The sequence below is a fragment of the Aedes aegypti genome, chromosome 2 (genome assembly GCF_002204515.2).
Source record: "Aedes aegypti strain LVP_AGWG chromosome 2, AaegL5.0 Primary Assembly, whole genome shotgun sequence".
NCBI classification, from domain to species: Eukaryota; Metazoa; Arthropoda; class Insecta; order Diptera; family Culicidae; genus Aedes; species Aedes aegypti.
In genome coordinates, this window is record NC_035108.1 from 404,134,219 (window position 1) to 404,158,402 (window position 24,184).

General features: G+C 40.0%; 3 protein-coding genes across 3 annotated transcripts in view; 1 reads left to right on the plus strand and 2 right to left on the minus strand.

Annotated features, from left to right (window-relative positions):
* The window catches only part of LOC5573250 (uncharacterized protein C1orf194), a 15,240-nt gene extending 2,448 nt beyond the window's left edge, over positions 1–12,792 (minus strand). Inside the window, exon 1 of the mRNA XM_001654410.2 lies at positions 12,533–12,792. Within this exon, the coding sequence (XP_001654460.1) occupies positions 12,533–12,765 (233 nt within the window). The 5' untranslated portion in view covers positions 12,766–12,792. The remainder of the gene's footprint in view (positions 1–12,532) is intronic.
* LOC5573251 (probable tRNA (guanine(26)-N(2))-dimethyltransferase) lies at positions 12,780–21,408 on the minus strand. Its single transcript, XM_001654411.2, has 4 exons — positions 21,056–21,408; positions 20,806–20,993; positions 13,550–14,629; positions 12,780–13,261 (listed from the first exon to the last, which is right to left on the minus strand). The coding sequence occupies exons 1-4, from the start codon at positions 21,296–21,298 to the stop codon at positions 13,057–13,059; spliced, it is 1,716 nt and encodes a 571-aa protein (XP_001654461.1). The 5' UTR covers positions 21,299–21,408; the 3' UTR covers positions 12,780–13,056.
* Positions 21,409–21,455: 47 nt separating this feature from the next.
* Positions 21,456–23,000, plus strand: LOC5573252 (peptidyl-tRNA hydrolase ICT1, mitochondrial). The gene is made up of 3 exons (XM_001654412.2): positions 21,456–21,730; positions 22,457–22,639; positions 22,695–23,000. The coding sequence occupies exons 1-3, from the start codon at positions 21,569–21,571 to the stop codon at positions 22,950–22,952; spliced, it is 603 nt and encodes a 200-aa protein (XP_001654462.1). The 5' UTR covers positions 21,456–21,568; the 3' UTR covers positions 22,953–23,000.
* The last annotated feature ends 1,184 nt before the right edge of the window (positions 23,001–24,184 follow it).

Genomic DNA, 24,184 nt, shown 5'->3' on the forward strand with positions numbered 1-24,184 from the left:
TATTTTTGAACATCCCTTCAAAAATAAAAATTTTAAAAATCAAAAACCAAGATATAAAAATTTGCGAATAAAACTAAATAAGTGCCCGAAACGTGTTTAGAACGATTTTAGATAACGAAAAATAATACTTAAATCGAAAATAAAAATTTGGGTATTAGAGGGTTAATGGATGGGGCTTGCGCTTGGGATTAGCTTACCATTAGCTGCCATAGTAAACGCGTCATGCGCCGCGTGCACGTGTGCGAGCCCGCAAAGCAGAATATCAACAATAGCAAACCCGCATATTCCGGGACAAAATAAGCTGGAAGAAGCGGAATGTAAAGAAATGGAACAGCTGCATCGTTCACAAGAAACGCGAAAGATCTACGAGAAGCTTAACGCATCCCGAAAAGGCTTCGTGCCGCGAATCGAAATGTGTAAGGATAAGGACGAAAGCATCTTGACGGACGGACGTGAGGTGATTGAAAGGTGGAAGTAGCACTACGATAAACACTTTAATGACACGGATAACACAGGCGCAGAGGGTCTCGACAGCGGAGGAAGTGACTACGTCAGCACGGCATATGAAGGAAACCAACCTGCCCTCACATTGAGGGAAGTTCTGGATGCCATCAACCAGCTCAAGAATAACAAGGCCGCCGGTAAGGATGATATTGGAGCTGAACTCATCAAAATGGGCCCGGAGAGGTTGGCCGCCTGTCTTCACCGGCTGATTGTCAGAATCTGGGAAACGGAACAGCTGCCGGAGCTGTTCATCGATTTTAATAGGGCTTATGATAGCATCGACCGCGAAGAGCTATGAAAAATCATGGACGAGTACAGCTTTCCCGGGAAGCACACAAGACTAATAAGAGCAATGATGGACGGTGTGCAGAATAGCGTGAGGATTTCAGGCGAACATTCCAGTTCGTTCAAATCCCGCCGGGGACTTCAAAAAAGTGATGGACTTTCGTGCCTGCTGTTCAACATCGCGCTAGAAGGTGTCATGTGGAGAGCCGGGTTCACTAACCGAGGTACGATTTTTACAAGATCCAGCCAATTTGTTTGCTTCGCGGATGATATGGATATTGTCGGCAGAACATTTGAAACGGTGGCAGACTTGTATGAAGCATGGACCATGCTGGAAGCGGACCTGCAAGCACTTGGAGTGTTCGAACGAAGGGTGCCTAGGACCATCTTTGGTGGAGTGCATGAGAACGGTGTGTGGCGGCGGAGAATGAACCACGAGATTGCGAGGCTCTACGGCGAACCCAGTATCTAGAAGGTTGCGAAAGCCGGAAGGGTGCGCTGGGCAGAGCATGTTGCAAGACTACCGGACAAAAATCCTGCAAAGATGGTGTTCGGTTCGAATCCGTTTGGCACAAGAAGGCGGGGGAGCACAGCGAGCGAGGTGGCTTGATCAGGTGCAACAAGATCTGGAGAACGTGGGCCAAAATCGAAGTTGGAGAGACACAGCCATGGACCGAGTAAATTGGCGTAACATCGTTAACGAGGCTTTATCAAATTAATTGATGTAACACAAACTAAATAAATAATAATCCCCCCGATAGCGTGATGTAATTCATAGAAGACCCCTAATTAGATCCCGCTAAATAAGGATCGTACACTCAAAATAATCCAAACGTCATTGTTACGTGAAAACAAGTGATTTTTTTCCATCGCACTTTTCGCGTACCTCTTACGTGAATCATAGGTAGCCCAGAATGAACGCATGAACTTTTGAACTTCGTCCATTCCTCCGGCGCTACACGTAACAGCTACGTGGATTTTCCGGTAGCCTTTACGAAGCGTTTCAATAGGACCTAGATGGCTTTGCATTAAATTTAACTGTGATAAAGACCAATCTTATTTCTAATAGGCTTTGGAAGAAAACTAATTCTCAATTGGAAAATGTAAACAAACTTAAAAGATTGTGATATGGACCGATGCACGAGTTCACTATTTTGACGTTTGAGCGGTGCCGAATTCACTGGTTTCCACACGGAGAAAACGGAAAACCCATATTTGAGTATTTTTTAACTTACTTTTGAGTTATTTTTCTCTCCCTATTTCATTCGCTCCCTCTATTGTTGTCAGAGAGCGAAGAGCAAAACAACCCAAAAACCGCACCTTAGTGCGTTATCTCAAATTTGAGTAAGTGGTACAGTACTGGAAGTTGAGTTATTTGATCTGCCGATTGAGTGAAAAGAACAAAGCCAGTAGGTATTTTTTTCGCATGGCTGCAAATGAAAACAACTTCTACCCCATCAACTCAAAATTAGGTTAACGCACGAACCCCCGGAATTGAGTGGAATGAACTCACTTTTGAGTACTTCATTTTCTCCGTGCATGGCCACATAAATAACACGGCACCGCTAAAACGTCAAATAATAAACTCGTGCATTGATCCATTGCGACTTTTGCACCCATTTAGACTCACCCCAAATTTCTTATCACAGTCGAATCTCGCATATAATTTCGCAGTGCAAATGTATACAAGCCAAGTCTGTCATAACATAGGTTGTTTCAGCTTTTTGACAGTTGACCTACCTAGTTAAACAGATCTTGCTGTGCGCGATTGTGTGATTTGTATGAAATAAATCGTACTATGAAAATCGTTGAGTCTAATCGGGGGAAAATGTCGCAGCGAAATCATGCTTGGAGGGATGTCAAAATTATCACAGAAAATCTAAACACTCGTGCAAAACTCAATATTTTTATTGTCAATCTGAGTATTTTGAATCCTGTTTCCCCCATTTTGTGAGTTTGGTCTGTCTTGTTGTAGCCTTCGTGTGCTATAATTGATAGAGGTTATAAATCAGGTATAAAATATAATTCAGGGATTCTTCGGTATTTAAAGCCTATTTACCTTGAAATCAATCTTACACAGGGTTTGAAGCAGCAGCAGCTTCTGAAGTTCTTCTAAAACCAAGCGTGCGCCATCGCCATCTTAGGATTAGAGCTCAACACCGAATGTACGTACAATATGCAGATGTCAAAATGAACTTAGGCACTTACGTGAATTTCACGTAAGTGCGATAGGTAACCTCAGTAAAAATTACCGAATCACTATTTGGTGGTTATGAATGGTTTAGTGATCTTCATCTTACTCAAGTGAAATGGAGGTAAAATGAATTTGGATTGATCCACGTGATTTTTCACGTAGCAATGACGTTAAGATTTATTTTGAGTGTATAATATAAACTAAAGTCACAATCAAATCCACACTGGCAATTTTATTTCTGGTTCACAAAGTTCTGTGTCTACAGATGTATGTAAAGAGTAATCCTTTGGGGCTGTCTATAAACAACGTGATCATATTTTCGGATTATCAGGTCCACCCCTTTACCATCCTTGTGGTCTTTACTCATATGACATTTGTCGCTACCGCATGGGGTTCTATGAGGACAAAGCCTAAATTTGGTTGCTAGCGCCACTCAGATGGTGACTGGCTCTAAGAACTAGCGCTTTCTTCAGGGGTTGGTTTATCCACGTGTGAATAATATGATAAACGCGAATATTTGAGTTTTTAATGGAAGACACGGGGACAACCGTACCAACCGTTTTATTTCAGGGAGTTATGTAAAATCGTTGGGAGTGGCTTTGCTAAAATGTTAATGCACACTCCATGAGTTGCACAGTTCATTAATCGTTAAGTTCTAGGCAATTGCAGCTTAAGAAATTTTGCTGTTATAAGGTGTTTGTCATTTTGAAGTTTACATGTACACGCAAAAAAATTGTGCGGTAAAAACTACCATTTTAGGGGGTTAACTTAAGCGCTCGCACCGGCAATTTTCAGCAGACCAGAAATGCGCTTAATTTTACCATGTCTGTAGTCGAAATCAGATTGTTGTAAATTATTTCTGTCAAATGTACCAGTAATGTGGTGGGATGTACCGTGAACATAGTAAATTGGTCCGAAATTCCATGGTAGTTTCAAGAATGGGCATAGTCAGCTACAATAGTAATTTTAACCACAGAATATTTTTCCGTGTAGCGTGACTTGGTAACTTTAAAGTCTCTTTTTTGAAGCCATTTCAACTAAAATCACTTTTTTCGTCAAAAAGTCACTTTTTTCAACTATTTTGAGCTAAATTTAAAAAAAAGAAATAAAATAAAGAATAGGCCTTTTTTAATTCAGGCTAAGTTTCAAGTTAAGTCATCACCATAACAACTACATACCAGTATCAAACTATTCATTCATGGTTTCTTATGGAAAAAAGTTAATCTTTCATAAAGTTCCACGTAATTTGCAATACTATCCAAGTTATTATTGGTATGGTGTAAGTTCATTGTTGTAAAACTGAAAGTTTAAATGTTTAGTGTTCTTTTTGAATATCTCGTGCATTCTCTTTTAATAGAATTTTTATACCTTGTGGTGGATATTTAGATGTTAACCTTCTATTGTCGAACACTACGTTTTAAAATATGCATGCTAATTATTCTCTTTGTTTTTCAAATTCTACTACTACTTGCAGAAGATCATACTGTATATTCCCTATCATATTGCAGTTTGATCGTAAAACAGTATAATAGAATTGAAATAAAACTTATTACGGTTTGATTTCAAAGTCACTTTTTAGTCACTTATTTCTCAAATTTGGTCACTAAAATAACTTTTCGATACCACTTTTTGCTACCAGCCCTGTGTATACAACGATCAACTTGTCAAATGTACAAATTTAAATTGAAATTCCGAAAAGAAACCACGTGCTCCGGTGGGGATTGAACCCACGACTCCCTATTCGCTAGATGGGCGCTTCAACCTACAAGCTGCGGAGCCCCTTCAGAGGCCCCGACGCTCGGAAACGAACTGAACTCGATGATCATTTTCTACGCCATACCAACTTACAGTTTGTTAGCGTATACAGTATTGGACAAAACATTTGCAACTTTTTCGATTTTCCATACAAAATGACACAATTTGGTAAGCTAGATCTCAGTTATTTATTGACCGATTTAAATAAAATTTTCACAGAACATCAGATATAACATGAATTTTAAAATATATTTTTGAATAATTTTTTCAATCATGAGTTTATATAAATTACACTGCCCATAACTGCATATTTGTAACATTCGACAAAAGTAGGCATTGCGTAAATGGAATACCAAGTATGCATATTATGGCAATATGAGAGGAAAATGAAATTTCTAAAAATTACTAGGAACTCAAAACTGCTTATTGTTGTGAACCCTATTAGCATTGCATTATTAGATTATTCCCGCACACTTTCCCCACGCTCAATAGATTGTAAAACAATGCCTTTTGTTCTGCACCCTATAAAAGACCATGCGTCCACATGATCGGTCTCTTTTACCGTTCGACCGTGGAGTAAGTATCACGATAGCCGTAGTAATAAATTAGTGATTAGTGAAAGTCCGGTGTTTCATTTCTGCACGACATTACAAATTTTTGGCGACGAGTGAAACGGAAAACGCGTCTGTAATCCGGAAAGTGTCGTAAAGTCGGTCGGTCGAGTGCACACGTGAGTGGAGGAAGTCTAACCTCACTTTTCAGAACAACGTCGGTTCGGAACACGTGGTGACTGTAGTCAGTGCGATCTTGCGTCTGAGATCAGTGATAAGTGTAGTGTCGGTGCGGTGAAAAACGGACAGAATGATAGCAGAAGGACAGGAACTAAAACCGGGTACGTCGGGATCACCGGGAGTGATAAAAATGTCGATGCAAATGTTCGGACACATGGAATCATTTGTGGTTGGTGAAAACTTCGGCGAGTACGTCAGTCGGTTAGAACAGTTTTTCTTGGTGAATGAAGTGCCCGATAATAAGAAAGTGCCGATGTTAGTGACAATGGCGGGTCCGTGCCTGTATTCAATTGCGTCGAGAATTTGTTCTCCGGAAGACCCGTGTTCGAAAACCTACGAGCAATTGATCGCGTTGTTGAAAAAGCACTTAGCCCCAACCGTCAATGTGGTGGCTGAGCGTTATAAATTCCGAAAGTGTGAGCAGTCTTCAAGTCAAACCATTTCGGAGTTCATCATCGATCTCAAGGCCCAATCCCAGTCGTGTGAATACAATGCTTTCCTTCAAGAAGCCTTGCGTGATCAGTTCGTTGCCGGAGTGTATAATTCGAATCTTCGGACAAAGTTGCTGACGGAAGCTAACCTCACTTTCGAAAGAGCATGCGAAATCGCTCGCAGCTGGGAAGCAGCGGAACAGGAGTCGAAAGCAATGCAGGGAGCATCCAAAATTGCTGCCCTCAACCGGCGGCCGGGACAGAAGTTGTTCAAGCCTGAAAAGTCGAAGTTCGTCGTCCAGGAGAAGAAGAAGCAAGCCAGTAGTCCAGCGAAGAAATCATCAGAGCCCTCGAAGTCATGTTTCCGTTGTGGTAGGTCCCACAACCCAGAGTCGTGTCCAGCCAAGCAGTGGACGTGCTTCGCATGTGGCAAGGTCGTCCACGTTTCCACAATGTGTCGGTCGTCGAAGCAAAAGCCGAGCAACCAGAATCGAGTAGCAGAAATGTCGGAAGTTGTCGAAAACTGGAAGTTGAACCGGTTGTCCTCATCGAGCGAGCCTTCGGAAGATGTAGCTGCAGCGGAACGTGTCAACAGTATTTTCGTTCTTGGGGAGACTAAGTCAAGTCGAGCGCGAATAGATGTGCCTGCGATTATGGAGCTAGAAATTGAGGGAGTGCCAGTGAAATTTGAAGTTGATACAGGAGCGTGTGATTCAGTGATATCGAAAAATACGTATCAAGATAAGCTTTCCCACGTCAAATTGCGACGGACTGTCAAGTGCTTTCAGTCAGTGTCGGGCCAAGACATCCGTCCAGAGGGAGAACTAGCGGTCAAGGTAAGAAATCGGAGTGGTGATTTAGTGTCGCTTCAACTTTTTGTTCTTCAACCGGAGAGGAATAGGAGCATCACCCCTCTACTTGGTCGTTCGAGTCTCGACATCCTGGTTCCTGAATGGAGAAACATGGTGAGTTTCAATTTTTCTTCTATCAGTGCTATTCAACCCAGTCTTAAGTCTGAAATTCAATGCAAATTTCCAAATTTGTTTTCTTGTAATTCCAACCGGGCAATTGATGGTTTCAGTGCCGATATTGTATTGAAGCAAAATGCTGTTCCAATTTTCCATAAACCGTACACTATTCCGTTCAAATTTCGCGAAAATGTAGATCAAGAGTTGGATCGCATGGTGGAGAGCGGAATTCTTGTTCCAGTCCGTTTCTCCACGTGGGCGAGTCCCATTGTGATCACTCCGAAAAAGGATGGCTCAATTCGTATCTGTCTAGATGGAAAAGCAACCTTGAATCGGTTCATATCCACTGAGCATTACCAGTTACCTTTGATTGATGACGTCCTCGCTAGTCTATCGAATTTCAAAGTTTTTTGCAAAATCGATTTAACTGGTGCATATTTGCAAGTTAAATTGTCCGACGCAGCGCAGGAGTTGTGTACGATAAACACCCATAGAGGATTGTTTAAGTACACCCGGATGCCTTTCGGTGTCAGTTCAGCACCATCGTTGTTTCAGGCCATTATCGATCAAATTCAACAGTAGCCGTTCCGTATTTAGATGATATTGTAGTTGGTGGCAGAACCGTTGAAGAGTGTAAAAGGAACCTCTTCCAGGTTTTAGATAAGTTAAATCAGCACAATGTGCAAATTAATTGGTCCAAGTCAAAATTTTTCGAAACCGAAATTGAACATCTTGGTTTCAGGCTAACTGCTGATGGAATTCGGCCTAGCCCTTCAAAGGTCGAAGCCATTTGTTGTGCACCTGCACCAAAAGATGTAGGTCAGTTACAGTCGTTTTTAGGTCTTTTGAACTATTATCATCGATTTTTGCCTAATTTATCCACCGAGTTACGTCCGTTGTACGATCTGTTAAGAAAAGATCAAGAATTCGTGTGGTCGTCCACGTGCCAGAGAGCGTTTGAAAACAGTAAAAAGCTGTTGGTTGCTAACGATGTGTTGGAACCATATGATCCGTCGAAACCGTTGATTCTCACTACGGATGCGAGTCCGTATGGTATTGGTGCGGTTTTGTCTCACCAAGTCGGTCAAATCGAAAAACCCGTGTGTTTTGCTTCGTCTACATTAACCCCCGCGCAGGTTAATTACGGTCAAATACACAAAGAAGCCTTAGCAGTTATGTTCGGTGTGTCAAAATTCCATAAGTATCTGTATGGTACGGAATTTACTCTCGTGACCGATAGCTCCGCGTTAAAACAAATTTTCAATCCGAATAAAGGTTCGTCGGCGGTTGCGGTGTCTCTGATCGGTCGGTCTTACTTCTGGTGGAAAGGATTCGATAAAGATGTCGCGAATTTCGTAAAATCGTGTGTCACATGTCAGAAAACTCAAAAAGTGCCCAGAGAAGTAGTCGAGTCTAGTTGGCCTCCAGCAAGTCATGCTTTTGAACGCCTTCATTTGGATTTGTTTCATTTTGAAGGTCAAACGTTTTTAATTGTCGTCGATGCATATTCGAAATTTATTGATGTTAAACTTCTGCGAAGAACGGATGCCAATAGTATATTGGAGAAATTGGATGAAATATACACATACTTCGGTCTTCCAACTGAAGTGTGTTCAGATAATGGTCCACCATTTAATTCGTCTTTGTTTGTTGAAGCTTGCAAAGCAAACAATATCAATGTGTTGAAATCTCCTCCATACCATCCGCAGTCCAAAGGATTAGCGGAGAGAGGAGTACAGACAATCAAGACTGTATTGAAGAAGTATCTGTTGGACGAGAAATTCAAACCGATGCCAATTCAGCGAAAACTTAACCGCATTCTGTTCAACTACAGAAATACTCCGTCTACCACTACCAGTAGAACACCCTCGTCTATGATGTTCTCTTACGTGCCTCGCACACTTTTGAATTCAAGTAATCCGGTCAAGTTGGACATTCAAAATGAACAAAAGAATGTGGTTAAACCTTCGTTGCGTCCCGAAAAGTCCAGCAGCCTTGTATGTTCCAAAACGTATTCTCGAGGTGATAAGGTTATGTATCGGAATCACATGGATGATTATGTCCGTTGGATTCCAGCGATTGTTTTAGAGAAAATTAGTCCTCACACTTACTTGATAAACCTCAATGGGAATGTACGTATGGTTCATGCCAATCAGATCCGTGTGTCTGATCTGTCGGACAAATTCCACCCTTCCATACCCGTAATATGTCCTATCCCTGAGTCCGAGCAGCCAACGACAGAGGTGGAGGTGCCTGGTTCCTCGACCGCGATTCAACAAAGACCGTTGAATAAGAAGAAATCTCCGAAAAAGAAGAAATCGGAAAAAAGAAAACGCAGCGATTCTACATCACCAAAACTCCGTCGTTCCAAACGTATTCGCGATAAAACTTTTAAGCGCTAGTGTGGGTTTAGGAAAACGGATGTTTTGTCCCTTCGTGTATCGAAAGTATTTGACAGTTAGGAATTACAATTTTTTCAAGTATGATAGATGTTTCGCGTTTTCGATATCGTTGGATTGCAGTTTTTTGTACAGTAGAATTAGCGCTAAAGTCTCATTTAAAGCTGGGAGAAGTGTTGTGAACCCTATTAGCATTGCAGAATCCATCAACTGTATACTGTGGTAAATTAGCAATAGTAGTAGTGCATAGAAATAGTCATGACCTTGAACGTAGATTATTCCCGCACACTTTCCCCACGCTCAATAGATTGTAAAACAATGCCTTTTGTTCTGCACCCTATAAAAGACCATGCGTCCACATGATTTGTCTCTTTTACCGATCGACCGTGGAGTAAGTATCACGATAGCCGTAGTAATAAATTAGTGATTAGTGAAAGTCCGGTGTTTCATTTCTGCACGACATTACACTTATTTGAAGCTGATATTTTGTACAACTCATATCGCATACTAGGTGAATTGTCAGAAAATTATTCTGATTGAAATTTCATTGCCATTACTTTACGAGGCTCATTTATAATCTCAATGTGACTGTTTTGCGATTATTATTATTACCAATGCGACAAAACAACTGGGTTTTTTTTTCGAATGTTCTAGAACAATCTTTCAGATTTCAGTAAGTGGATCGAAAGTATTTATCTTTTGATGACTCTTCATGGTATTAACTCCACTGTGTCAAAAATATCGAATGTGACTGTTTTGCAGTTATGGGCGAGCAGTACAGGTCGGACTCGATTATCCGGAGTATCGATTTTTTTTCATTCCGGATAATCGAATCCTCCGGATAACCGAATCACTAAGAAAAAAATGAAATCTTCGATAAAAGGAAAAATCACTCAAAAATATATGTTAAAATTCAAGTTATGTCTGATATTCTGCCAAAATTTCATTCAAATCGGTCCATAAATAACTGAGATATAGCTTACCAAATTTGGTCATTTTGTATGAAAAATCGAAAAAGTTGCAAATGTTTTGTCCAATACCCTCCCCTTGGTTATGCGACCTTGCCGCGATGGGAGGGCATAATCCATTAGCCCACATGATGGAAACCAAAGGCGTAACCTGTAGTGGTGGTATCACATTTTGGCATTTTTTGCTTAAAGCCGCGTCATAATTCATATGGCATAGACGCAATAATATCTCGGATGTGATCCAACGGACATTCTGCGTCATTGATAGAATTGATGCTCATTTCAAATAATTAATCTATTCGAAGTGGACATTAATACTATTGGTGACGTTCAGTTTGCCTTTTGCTAACCAGAATGATCCGTAGCCACTCTTACTATTAGCTAGCTAGATACATCGTTATCATATACGACGTAGGGAATACTTAGGAACTCTTAGGAAAATGACTAGTAGATTCACTGAGTAGAAATAAGTGGCGACAATCTTATTTTAATATGGTTTTTACATTGCCATAATAAGAAATACCTCTTTTGTAACAGCGGTATAAATAATCTAATTCCAGCTTCATTTTCGCAAAATTTACAAGTAGAAAGTAGGCGTTGTGAAGCATTGCATTTGCCACCGAAAAGTGTATCTTGTAGGAGACTGTAATAGAAGCCTAAGGTAACTTTACTCTTCAATATTCACTATAAAAATGACTATGGAAAGTAAGACGCTGAGATCGATCATTAGGGTACACTTGCTAGTTTCGAAAAATTGTTGAACAGACAAGGAAAGCGACTATTTTCTTTAAGGATATATGAACGTAATGACCAATAAATACTTTTAACAACAAAAAATGAAATTAACTAGAACTACTACTAAACAGCCTAATTTTGTTAAGACTTGACGACACTTGACATTTAAGACTCTAATCTTACGTAAAAGACAATAGTAATCAGAATAGCACTTGTATGACAAATTATTCAAAACCATTTCGACTAGACAGTATTAGCAATGCACTACTATTTCAAACAAATTCTAATGGAGCTGCTGATTTTCATAATGCTTCCTTTTCTCAGAAGCAAGGGAATATGGGTACTTTTCAAAAACTACCACGTCACAATACTAATAATAAACAGTGTTCATGTGGGCGCCATTGCCTAGTCCGTCTGAGTATTGGTCCTGGTAGAGGGGAAACTTGGCAAAAGCCAGACCGAGGGTTCAGCCTTGACAAGTTAAGCTGTCAGGCAGCTCCAACTGAATACCATACAAAAAAAAATCGAAAAAGTTGCAAATGTTTTGTCCAATACTGTACGTCACTCTTGCGATCATCGTATTTTGTTTATATACTGTAGGTAGTACTGAAAGCTCTGTACATATTCTTAGAAGCAACTATCACTCTAAAATCAAAACATCGAGATGAAAACCTCATGTCCGCGTAAATTACCTTCCTGGCCCAGTGTGCATTGACTTCTATAGAAAATCTTATCACATAAACATCGACGTATAACTTTGCAATTAAGGTGAAACATCTCAAAATCCAAAGATGGCCGGCACAATGGCCGACTTGTGCCCCTACTCACGTTTTCAAAGGCACTAAACTGCAGAAATATTTAGCAAACGTTTCTGATCTTCTTATTTTAAGCTTTCTGCTAGTGCACAAAGCGAAAATAAAATGTACACAGTTGTTAGATGCTTCCTTCGTGAGATTTGTGCCTTTGAAGTTTTCTCGCATAACATATGATCTCGCCCTAAAAGCCATTGGTAATCATGTGTGTAGCTCGTTGTTCCTGAGCACTTGAATGGATTTACACGTTATTTAACAACGCTAGGGTGCTAAAAGGATCATTTTCTACCTGCCAGTGATGTTGGTTTGGATGATTATTCATTCATTTGCTCAGAAACAACGAGCTACACACGTGGTTACCAATGGCTTTTAGGGCGTTATCTCAGAGTACGCGAGTTTTGATGCAATCTTAGAAGTTGATTCCAAACTGTTTCACCTTAAGGACATTGCGAAAAGACCACATTTGACCAAAGCCATTGCCAAAGACCCTAATGGAATGGAAGTGAACTGGAGTGAGAATTTATAATTTTCATATAACCGTGTCCCAAACTAATGTGCAGTCAGTCTAGTCTAAGCCACGGTGTACTTTTTATGCCGTGGTCTAAGCTAAGCGCAACTACCCTAGTGTGAACATTTGGCTTGGAAATTCCAAAACAGAATGGAATGCTCCCCAATTCCAACGGTACTCACCCCGTCGTAACGAACTTGGCAGCCCGCCTGGCCGAACTCAGCGTTTGGTGGTAGAAAACCCGCTCGTTGGGGCTCAAGCAAGCCGACCACCGTATGCTGGGATGGGTTTCCGGTGGGGCGGGCAACTCCTTCATGTAGCACCCCTCTCCGTCGATATTCGGGATGTGGTCATCATTCCGCTCGCGTTTGATTGAGGCGTTGCAAGTTCCGCTACATCCGTTTTTGCATTTCATGCTTTTTTTTTGCACGAGAGTTAGCAATACAAAGTGAAATCGAGTTCGTATGAAATCTGATGTGTATTTATTGAAATAAGTTTTGCAACTAAAATAAATTTTATACTTCAAACGCAATTATAATAAAAGTGTAAAAGAATGTGTCAAAATTCTTCGGCCAGGAACGGGACAAACGTTGCGTGACGACACAAAAAACTCAATGCATAATTGATCGATATTTCGGTTGCCTTGCAGCGTTTTGGCGCGCTCCACGCGCATGTTTTCTCTACACAAGAGAATCTGCAATGTGATTCATTCACAGGTGGTTGTTTCTTCAACTGCCGCTGCAGTTGCCACCTCTTCCGTTTCCTTGTCCCCGTTTCCTTGATCCGTTTTCGGGTGCTTTCGCTCGGGTGAGTCACCACCCGAAGACTGTCGCTGCTTTTTGGCGATATCCTGTTCCTTGCGTCGCTTGTTTTGGTTTTTAACGCTTTTCATCATTTTATTATCGCTGACCCTGGAAATAGAAATTGAAACATTACTAGTGAATTCACGAGGGCTTTAAGTAGATCTATTCTTATTTGAAAAAGAAATATCTGGAAATCTACCAGTCAAGTAGTCAAGTCAGCTCATTTAATAAAAATTACAATATGCTTCAATTGTGTTTTGGGCTTAATTCAAGTTTTGAATAATCATAACTAAGGAAAGTGTAGTGGTTGTAAAAAAGCGAAAAATTGCTTGTTTGCAAACTTCCAGACATTTTTTTAAATTGTGAATAGGTCTACCCTTGAAGTATGATCCGTACATCAAGGTGGCACGCGTTCCGGGTCCCCAATGGGCAGCGGGATTTTCCGGGAAGCGACTGAGCGATTCCTTACGGCTCGGAGGATTCGCATCCGGATGGATGTCGTGCAAGCGATACTCCACCGTTGGTTCCTTCGCGAAGATGGCCGTTATCGGAGTACCCTCTATCAGTCGTTCCTTCTTGACGGGATGGCTCTTCTGCCAAAAGCGAAGAATATCCCACAGAATCGACACCGGGGCATCGGTTTTAATGGAAGTCTTGGAAGCGTGGGAGTACGACACTCGGTAACCAGCGTGTAGCAAAGCAGATCGCAGCTTCATCATCGGGATGGATTCTAGCTTGAGGATGCCGCAGAGACGATCCAGGGTGTAGTACAGCGGGACGTCGTGCAGTTCTTCCTTTATGACGGACAGTGTGCCGTAGATTCTGCGTATAGTGGTGAGCTTCTTGAACTGCTTCATCTCAACCGTTTCGAGCAATTCTTTCAGGAAATCTACATCGTAAAGAGGTGCTGACCAAATGGGGCCACCCATGTGATGCTGATGATTACAGTGCTCGCATCTACTCGACACGTATGGTCCGATAGGAGTGCCGAACTTGATTTGGTTAGGATTTTGCTCAGTCGGGTTTGGCTTAAGAATTCCCAGGGGTTGCAGAGTAAAAGACTCACAGCCGGTACACTGGAATACCATCGATTGCTTGCTGCTGCTCTTCTTGCAGGCGTACTGACCGGTGAATATTCTCACAAACACTCGAATGTAAAAGTCCGCAGAAATGCTCAGCAGAGGAACCATGTATCGACCGTAGCGAGTGGCCGTCGTTTCGATGCATCGTAGCAGTATTCTTAGGGCCATTTCATGGCATGCCTTCGTTTTGAGCGGAACGGATCCGTACTTTACGTAGCATGCTTCCGGGGAATTCCCCGCCAGGACGGCCATATCCGTGGCCGTAATGAGCAGCAGGCCTCCGTCTTCGATAGATTGCACAGCACCATCGAGAAAGCGCGTTGGATGGCCGTAGGGATCCAGATCGATAGCTGTGAATCGTTTGTCCGGATGGGTTGACGTATACATCAGTGTCCTGTGAAGATTTGAATCTGAAGAATATATTGTGATCTAGAGTACACGGTGCTTCATTCGCCGTTATTACCAACAGAAAATTAGCCATTCAAACTTCAAACGCCAGTTTATTATTATAGTAGTTCTACACTTCTGGACCGAGTTAGATGGAATTTTGAGTTACGTCCTATTGAAATCATAACCGTAGCTTTACAAAGAATTTCTTTTTCATTACTCGATGTTCCCATGAGTCGTTCATCATCAAAATCGACTCATAGAGATTTCCCTGTACAATTACTTCTCGATTTTTTTTTTGATGATCAGGAAAATACTAAACATAAAAAATAAGAAAACACTAGCATACGTTCAGGGCTAGTAACAGGTCTCTTAAAGAAACTTGATCATTATTTTAATGGAAGTCTAAAAAGTTTCTATTTTTAATGGAAGATCTTATCTTCAGCCGAGTTACAAAATTATAAGCTCGCTGTACGATTAGTAACGCTGATCTTTAAGTTTTTTTTAATGCTTGCGATGAATTCTGGTGCAAAATTCTAGAGACTCCAGAGCACGACACAACTATTACAATGATACTTCTTCAGGTTTCTCGAGGAATAACTCTACTTCATTAGTGCTTATTCTGCGCGGCGCGTGAGTCGAGACGAGTCTCTCTCACCTCGAGTGACGTGAGGCGACTAATGTTAATCAAATGGGACCGAGTCGACAATTGTCACCTCGTTCGACTCGTTCACCTCACACGCCGCGCAGAATAAGCACGATTGTTCCTTTCAATAATTCGTCAGGGATTAGGGTAAGGAGGGGCAAGATAGGTCACCTAAGCAAAGGATCCCCATTTCTTGCCATGTACAAATAGAATTGACATTTTTCCTTCTGAAACTTTTCCAGGGTGTCTACTAACTGGAAAAACCTGGAATTATCAGAAAATTTTGTTAAACCTGGAAAAAATCTGGAATTCCTTGGGAATTTTCAGGAAAATTTCTTCGAAGCAGTAAAGTATGTAAAATATGTTCATGACAAAGGATTTTCGCGTCAAAACCTCCCAAAAAAATTCTGCGCCACCATCAAAACATTTTATTAACTTCCCGCGACGTGAACTATCCTGGTGGTTTCTCCAGATATTTAATCTGGAATACTCTCAGAGACTCCTGCACGTATATCTCCAGCAATGGATCACTCCGAGTGGCGAGTGACGCTAGTGAACATGAAATTTTTGATTTGCGATTATCTCAGCATCACGACCACTTAAAATGATGACGTTTTCGGCAAAGCTTTACAGTAGCTCAAGATATATTCTACCAGAAAGATTCAAGGTTTTGCCAATAGCTGATACTAGTGAGAATAAAACTTTTATTTTGAAGATATCTTGTGATCCTGATTATTTAGGAAGATGGCGTCTTCAAGAAGTTCAAGATTATTGGCAAAAAATTATACTCACTAGTGCCGTCTGGGGGCAAACTATTGAATTGCATGGCTCGAATAATGATAACCCTTGACTTACTGAACAAGTTTGCCAAAAGCGTCATTTTCCTAAGTAGTCAGCAACCCAAGATATTTGCAAAATAAAAGTTTTTTGTTCACTTGCGCCACCTGATGGCAAAATCTCAGCCTCTTGGCTAGAATAAACATTTTTCCGAAGACGCCTTCTTTCTGAGTGGTACGGATTTTGCGATATCCGCGAAACAAAAAACCGTGCTCGCTAGCGCCACCTGGTGGAAAAATCTTGAATCTCTTGACCAGAATAATGATTGAGTTACTGCAGAACTTTGCTAAAGAGGCCATCTTTCTAAGTGGTCAGGATCCTGAAATAACCGCAAAACAAAAGTCAGGATCCTGAGATATCAGAAAACCAAAATTTCGATGCTCACTAGCGCCGCCTGGCGGCAGAATTCCGCATTTCAATGACTATCGCATACAGTTTTGCTGAATATCATGTCCTTCTATTTTCAATACTTTTTAAGACATTGATCATTCATAGAAACGGTATGAAATTTCGGTCATAAAAAAGTGGTCGTAAAAAGAGGTTCTAGTGTGATTCTAAATCTTTCTTAACGATTATCTGTCCGAAAAAATAAGTCTTGATTGTTATAAATGATAAAAAAAAAATGACGCTTTTGAGATTTTTTTTTTTTTTTCATTTTTTACGAGACGAATATTAGCTAAATGTAGGACACTATGTTATACAGTCGCCTCTCCACATCTCGATATCGAAGGGACCATCGAGATAAGGAGAGATCGAGTCAAAGAACAAATTTGTGTTGAATACTAGATTGAAAAACACTCCGTTGCCAAGAAAGTAATACACAAACAGATGTCATTTTGCGCTGCTAATTTGTTTTGAATCCCAAAACTTTGGTCTAGTAACCTTCGATATTGGTCATATCGACATACGGAGAGAAAATTGAGAACAAAGAATCAACAGAAATACATCGAGATATGGAGATATCGAGATAAGGAGGATATCGAGATATGGAGAGTGAAAATGTATGCAGACTGAAGGGACTTAGGAAACCATCGACATAGGGAGAGATATCGAGATGTAGAACATCGAGATGTGGAGAGTCGACTGTATTTCTGATTGCAGTCGAAGGAAAAACAAAAAACAAATACATGAACTCTGATAAACAAACTCGTGATAGATTTTTTAGCGGAATTCCTGTTCATGAGGAACTTACTTTCAAAAAATTCATTGAAAATTTTGAAGTATAGATGCAAAACGAACAAGTTGAAGCATTTCTTAACAAGTTTATAGAATACGTAAAACAAGGGAAAATGTTTGGTTGTAAGCCAAACTGTGGCGAAAATCGAGAATTATTTTCAGAACATTCTGAAAAAAAAACCCTGACAGAAATTTTGTTAAATTAAACAATTTCTTCCAAATAAACAATAACTCCAGACCACGAATGATTGCGAAACAGCATACTTAGCCTAACCCTCTAATACCCAACCCCGCCTTTAGACTGGGTACAATTTGGAATTTTGTGTATTTTTTCATAGTTCGGAAATCAAAATAATTTGATTTATGGCTTAAACCTTGACTCATAACACGCATAGAAGAAAAGTTCTTATGACCTTTGAAACTTTTTTGTATTTTTGAAAATTGTTTGAAAAATTGTATTGTTGTATTGTATGTCTGGGATTCATTTAACGTGTAATATAAAAAATCGTACCTTTTATATTTTTCTACCATAAACCTATTACAGAAGAAGAGCTTGGTGGTATTGAAATTATTTCAATACTGTTTTTCCGTTAATTACACGGAAAATAAAAATGTTTCCAGAAAACTATTAAAAAAATAATGTTTTTAAAAGAACTGTAAACACTTGAATTTTTATTATTGCCAAAAGTCAGTAACTAGAAGAGGCTTCAAGAAAAAATGAAAAAGAATGGGGATGTTCAGAAATAATAAAATTATAAAAATCAAAAACCAAAATTCATAGATTTGCGAATAAAAATAAATCATTGCTCAAAACGTGTTTAGAATGATTTTAGATAACTAAAAATGATATTTAGATCGAAAATAAAAATTTGGGTATTAGAGGGTTAAGATTATAAAGCAAACAGTAAACGATATAAATCGCATATTTGTTACTTTATGAACAATAGAGTGCGTGTAAAAATGTGACGTCATATTCCAGTTTTGACAGCTCTCCTACTCAATTGGAACGTGGATTTGTATGAAAATGACAGTTCGCCGCTGTTCCAATTTTGACATTGACGCCACTCTTATTTAAATCCACTCTGATGAACAAGTGGATTTGACGTTAGGGAACATTTAGCCAATGATATCACTATTGATTAATTATTATCGTCCAACAATGTTCAAGCATTGATTATAAATACGTGTTTTTGTACAGAAATAGTTAACCAAAGCCTTGTAAAAAAACAATGTCAAGGGTTAATCAATTGATTATTATTGATTATTTGTTGGAATTTCTGATGTAATTTCTGAAATGATTCTCATCAAAATAAGTACTCGATTTTGAAGTCCTGGACGAGTTTCTTTGAACTTTTTTGGTTGTTATTCCTAGTCCTCTCTGGCTTATCTTCCGAGGCAGTTTTGATGTTGTTCTTTCAGAAAGCTGGTTTAGGATTTCTTCTAAAGCCATAGAATACTCAGACCAGATATTGGTCCTAGTTTTTGCCAAAATACAATAAAATTTTCCTCGGACAAAAAAATCATCCCAAAGTTGCTTTTTAAGTTTTGCCAGAATCTTCTCCAAAACTTTTCCCACGAATTTTTTACATTTTCGTTGGAAAAGTCAAGAATCTTGACACTTTTATTTCCAAATCACGCTATAGTTGTCTTTATAAATTATTTTCGTAATAGCTATAGCAGTCATGCGATTCAAAGGTAAAGGTAATCTATAGAAGATTTTTGCAAATGATGGAAATGAATAGGTGGATAGTCCATACCGACCTATTAATTTCCATAATTTGCGTAAATCTTCTATAGACTCCCTTACCTTTGAGTCGCATGACCGCTATAATAGCCTTAACAAACAAAATTTAAAACAATCACGGTCGATACCTTCTCCTATGCTGACTTTATAATAAAAAAAAATATCTATTTCTTTCTGTTTGTGTTTGAAAAGCTAACCCAGCCTTAATTTTCATTATCATTAGATCACGAAAAAAGTGACGTTAGTGACTATTTTCCTGAAAAAAGTGACTTTAGTGACTTTTTGCGTTGCGTAGTAATGGAGTAATTCGTAGATTGCATACTGAAAGCTTTCATGTTTTTGCTTTCTCAATCTTAGTCCAATTGCTTATGGAGGGCTATTTTGGAATGAAAAGCCATCCAATTAGAGTTCAGAGTTGCGAAGACATGATAACTTCCATTGCCGGCCATGCCCATCTTCTCCGTTGCTGGGATAGGAAAGGATAATGATGATATGATATCTACTTAGCGAGAGGCCAGCGACTCACCGACGCCCTCATAGATATCAAGGATGTAGATGGGTGGGTGGGTGAGTGAATGATGGTCTAGGATTCACCATAAGCGAGTGATTCGACCGGGTTATGATCGTTGGGAGTGGTATTGCTAAGAATGGTTATTTGCACTCCATAGTTATCCGATGGTCCAGGGGTTGGAACACCGGAATTTCCTCCTAGTGTTCTGGCTCTTATCATAGCCTAGGCTTAAGCGCCATTACTCGTTCAGTGACTTTAGTGACTTTTTGTTGGAAATAGTGACTTTTAAGTGACCAGTAGCTGGATTCAGGCGCGTATTTTCTTCGAAGAAAAGAAAATTTTCTTGATGGTGAGTATTGGAAGAAAATTTACTCTCTTCGAAGAAATTGTTCGCCGGAATTCGCCTACAGGTCGAAAAAAGTGACCAAGTCACTAAAAAGTGACTTGCTTTCAGTCCTGCAACCGAAATTTTCAGTTGTTACACTAAGTTGATCCCAAGATTTTTCCAAAGAAAATCAGCAAAGTTAATTTAGGAGTTTTTTTATCCATGGTAACTCCAAAGAATTTCCAAAAAAATCCTCGAAGAATTATTCGATAAAATCAATAAGAACTTTTGAAAAAAATCCTCAAATTCGAGCCTGTGTTTCATCATTGAATTCCTCTACACTTTTTCTAGGAATTCCTCCAGAATTTCGTCGAAGAATTACAACTGCAGTTCTTCCAAACATTTCTTCGTTCAAATTTTCCCTCAGAGAGCCATTTAAGAACTACTTGAACTTGAACCTGGCATTATTTTGTAAAACCTGGAAATACCAGGGAATTTCGTTTATGTACACGTGTAGGCACTAGGGTGCGGCTTATTTTTCGAAAGCTCTCTAAACCACAAATTCGTGTGCTCTTCTGAATTCGAATCACATAAAAAGCGAAACCTCAATTTTGGTAGGAGAATAGAGAGGTGTAGAATAACTAATTAAGGTGAAGATGAATCGAAGCCAAGGTTCAAATTTCCAAGAGCACGGATTTGGAGAATAAAACATCCGTTCAAGCTGAAAACTTAATCGATTGGTCACTAGCTGGCGGTGACCAATCGATTAAGTTTTCAGCTCAAACGGATGTTCGGTTCTCCAGATCCGTGCTCTTGAAAATTTGAACTTTGGCTTCGATTCATCTTCACCTTAAACAAACTGGCGTTCAAAGTTTTGATGGGTTTTTTTTATACAACAACGACAAATACCTAAAACACCATGGATTAAAGATTACAAAACTTACATTGCATCGTTGAAGCTAGGAGTGATCAAATGTTCCAGCTTATTGTGCTTAACGTTCTTCTCGATTGACTCAACGGCAGACTTCGAAAGGTCATTGGCTATGATCTCCTTCACTCCCGGAACTTCGTTCGCATATCGGACACTGCGCAGACCTGTTGCCGACAGGGCTTCCAGAATTCTAAGACCATCCTGAAAAAAAAACATGTCTTTAATATGTGAGGGATATCTCTTAGTTTGATCTGTACTTATACCTCACACTTTTCCCCGGCCACAATCGCCACCTGCTCCACAGGTGGGTCACCTTCCTTGGCTTTCTTGCGGCGAGTTTCGGCCTTCTCCCGTTGGTATATCCGCGAAAACGTCGACAGAACACTGATGCTCAAATCGCGGTTGAATTCCTGAACCGGGTTGTAGAAAACGTGTTCGGCTACCAGAATTTCAGCACTTCCCTCACGGATGGTCTTCAGTTTTTCCAATGAATTGGAATCTTCCATATTTAACTCTTGAAATCGAATCCAATTTAAAAATTTCCTAAACCGAACTGAAGATCTTTCGCCGCGTGAAACGTAAACAGAAACAGATCGCACGCACGTGAGAGGTGACAGTTTTCTGAAGCGAGATGGATTCTGCAATGGACTGTCAAGTCTCGCGAGTGACAGACCGACGATTACGGCATCAAAACATTCATCGCAAGTCGTGCTTTCTAGTCACGATTCTTCACGCGGAAAAGAATTTCGATTTAACCAGTGGAAACCTAGTGAAAAATGAATAAAATAGCAGTGAACCTGTTGCAGAGAGGTGCCAGCTTCCGGATTCCGCAGCAATCGTACCATGTACTGCGGAGAAATTACAGTTTCAAAAGTGATTTGTCGCTGGACAAAATCTACCCCTCTAGCAACTTACGTTTGTACACTCCACCGCCACCGGTAAGTTGTCGAATTGGTTACCTTTACCTCCTGTGAAATTGTAGAGGTTCGGACCAAAATGTCGAAATGTCATTCATCGAATATGATACATATTTAGATTGGATTGATTGGCAATTTAACGTTGCATAAAGAAGACGTACAAAGATGATGGTTTGAAAATCATCCATGGCAAAGCAATTGGAGTGGTGTTTCAAATGCTTGTATAAAATTCAAAACACAATTAAAAACGGTTTTCTTTCGGAGACATGATTTATCAAGAGCTACACATTCAGGCAAATGGACTATCGAAAAACACACGGTCTTGTGCTTCATATCTATTGTAAATGGATTATCTGATTTTGCGAAACAAGCTATTCAAACCAGTATGAGTTTCCAGACGGATTACTATCAACAAATATTTAAAATTATTGCCGTTTATCTCATATCAAATTTTACATGATATGTAAATTGGTTTAAGTTTATGATTAAGTAACGTATTTTTTATTCTAGACAAAATTATAAAACTTGTCTTTCTCTTCATGCAACGTTAGATTGTAAATCCAGAGGCATACAAATGTTGAACATTACAATGATTTTGTCAGAGTTGAAAACTATGTTTGTTAGTTGCCGAATATTTGCACATTTTGCGATGCGTGTCTATCTGTACCTCTGTAAAATTATTTAAAAGTTTAAACTAAAAGGTCGAATGTCATCCATCGGATATCTTTATTCGCTCTTCAATTTCAGCACGCCACCGGGGATAAATTTACCGGATTCATTCCACTAGACAAGCTGGAAATAACTCACAGTCGCAGTAGTGGCCCCGGAGGACAAAACGTCAACACGGTCAGCACGAAAGTCGACATTCGATTCCACCTGGAATCTGCCAATTGGTTGTCGGAAGCCACCCGCAAACGATTGGCTGAATTGGTAAATCTCTTAACACCATCCACCAACATAAAAGCTAACATTCCAATAATTTTAGCATAAAAATCGCATCACCAAAGACGGTTACCTGTTCGTACGGAGCGAGCTGACACGTTCGCAGCAAATGAATACGGCCGATGCGTTGGAAAAACTGCGCAACTTTATCCGGCAAGCGGAGATACCGGTCAGCGCAGAAATGTCCCCGGAAACGCAAGAAATGTTGCGCCGAAGGCATGAAAAGGCCGCCCGCGAACGGCTGGCCATCAAGCGTTCCCGTTCGCAAACCAAAGCGGATCGGCGGGCACCATCGTTGTAAATGGGGCATGTTTGAATAAAGCTGAAACTGAGAATTAGACATATTCAATTTTGTTTTCGAAACATCAGTATTTTGCTAGAAGAGAAAGCATACACGCTATGAACTAGACTATCGAAATTCATACATTTTGCCTTATGAAAGGTGGAACTATTATTGAAATACGAACGCTTTATGTATTGTTTTAGCACCTCCTCACATGAAGGCGTGGATAGGCGCGTGGTGTACACACGGGCCTATCAATCGCAAGGTCCTTGGTTCGCTTCCAGGCTGCTGCGAAAACTATTTTTTTATTTTCAAATTATTGTTTCTTAAGGTGAAGATGAATCGAAGCCAAAGTTCAAATTTTCAAGAGCACGGATGTGGAGAACCAAACATCTATTTGAGCTGAAAACCTAATCGATTGGTCACCACCAGCTGGTGACCAATCGATTAAGTTTTTAGCTTAAACGGATGCTTGGTTCTCCAGATCCGTGCTCTTGAAAATTTGAAGTTTGGCTTCGATTCATCTTCACCTTAAGGCAAAGCTATAAATTTCGGGACCTATTTTATATGTCGAGTCGATCAAAATGACTCGACTGGAATCACTGTCGACCAAAAATATTCATTCAACACGGCTCTGTCACTCGAGTTTTTCGACGTAACACTTAGAACAAGTCTCAATCAGAATCATAGTCACGAGAACATGTACGCCCAATGCTAAAATCGGTGTGTTTGGCCTACGGGCCAACAGATGGCGGTAGTGTGTAAACGTCAAACACGAATAAAAACGATGCGAGCGCTGCGGGCGGCGGATTGGTCACCTACCATATTTTTGAATCAACCGTTTAAAATGTGGTCGATGGACAATGATGAGAGTGTGACGTCTGTTTGTCTGTGCTTTAACCTTATAACTGAAACAAAGGTCGTCCGTGACGGCCTGAAAAGCAGGCAGACCCACCGAGATGCCAAGAGCTATGCATATGGTTCTTTTTATTATCTTATGGTGATTATAAAACGAAGCCAAACTTTGAATTTTCAAAAGCACAGGACTGTATAATTAGGGTTACCATATTTGCTCTCACTGAAAAGAGTACATTTTTTCAACTCTGTAAAAGAGTACTTAAGAGTACACTTAGCCTACCTTGAAAAATTTTAAATGCACTACTAATTAATAGTTTCGACATTTTCATGCAAAAAAATGTTATTCTTAAGGCCCAAACGCAATGATAGCGGAACGGCAACAGAAAGCGGAA

Excerpts from the sequence above, each read along its gene's own strand:
- LOC5573251 (XM_001654411.2), bottom strand. The coding sequence starts at position 21,298 with ATGGAAGATTCCAATTCATTGGAAAAACTGAAGACCATCCGTGAGGGA. Across the intron at positions 20,994-21,055 it reads TGGCCGGGGAAAAGTGTGAG|GATGGTCTTAGAATTCTGGA; the intron begins GTATAAGTACAG and ends TTTTTTTTTCAG. Across the intron at positions 13,262-13,549 it reads GGAACGCGTGCCACCTTGAT|GGTCAGCGATAATAAAATGA; the intron begins GTACGGATCATA and ends TTCTATTTCCAG.
- LOC5573252 (XM_001654412.2), top strand. The coding sequence starts at position 21,569 with ATGAATAAAATAGCAGTGAACCTGTTGCAGAGAGGTGCCAGCTTCCGG. Across the intron at positions 21,731-22,456 it reads TGTACACTCCACCGCCACCG|CACGCCACCGGGGATAAATT; the intron begins GTAAGTTGTCGA and ends CTTCAATTTCAG. Across the intron at positions 22,640-22,694 it reads GCAAACGATTGGCTGAATTG|CATAAAAATCGCATCACCAA; the intron begins GTAAATCTCTTA and ends CAATAATTTTAG.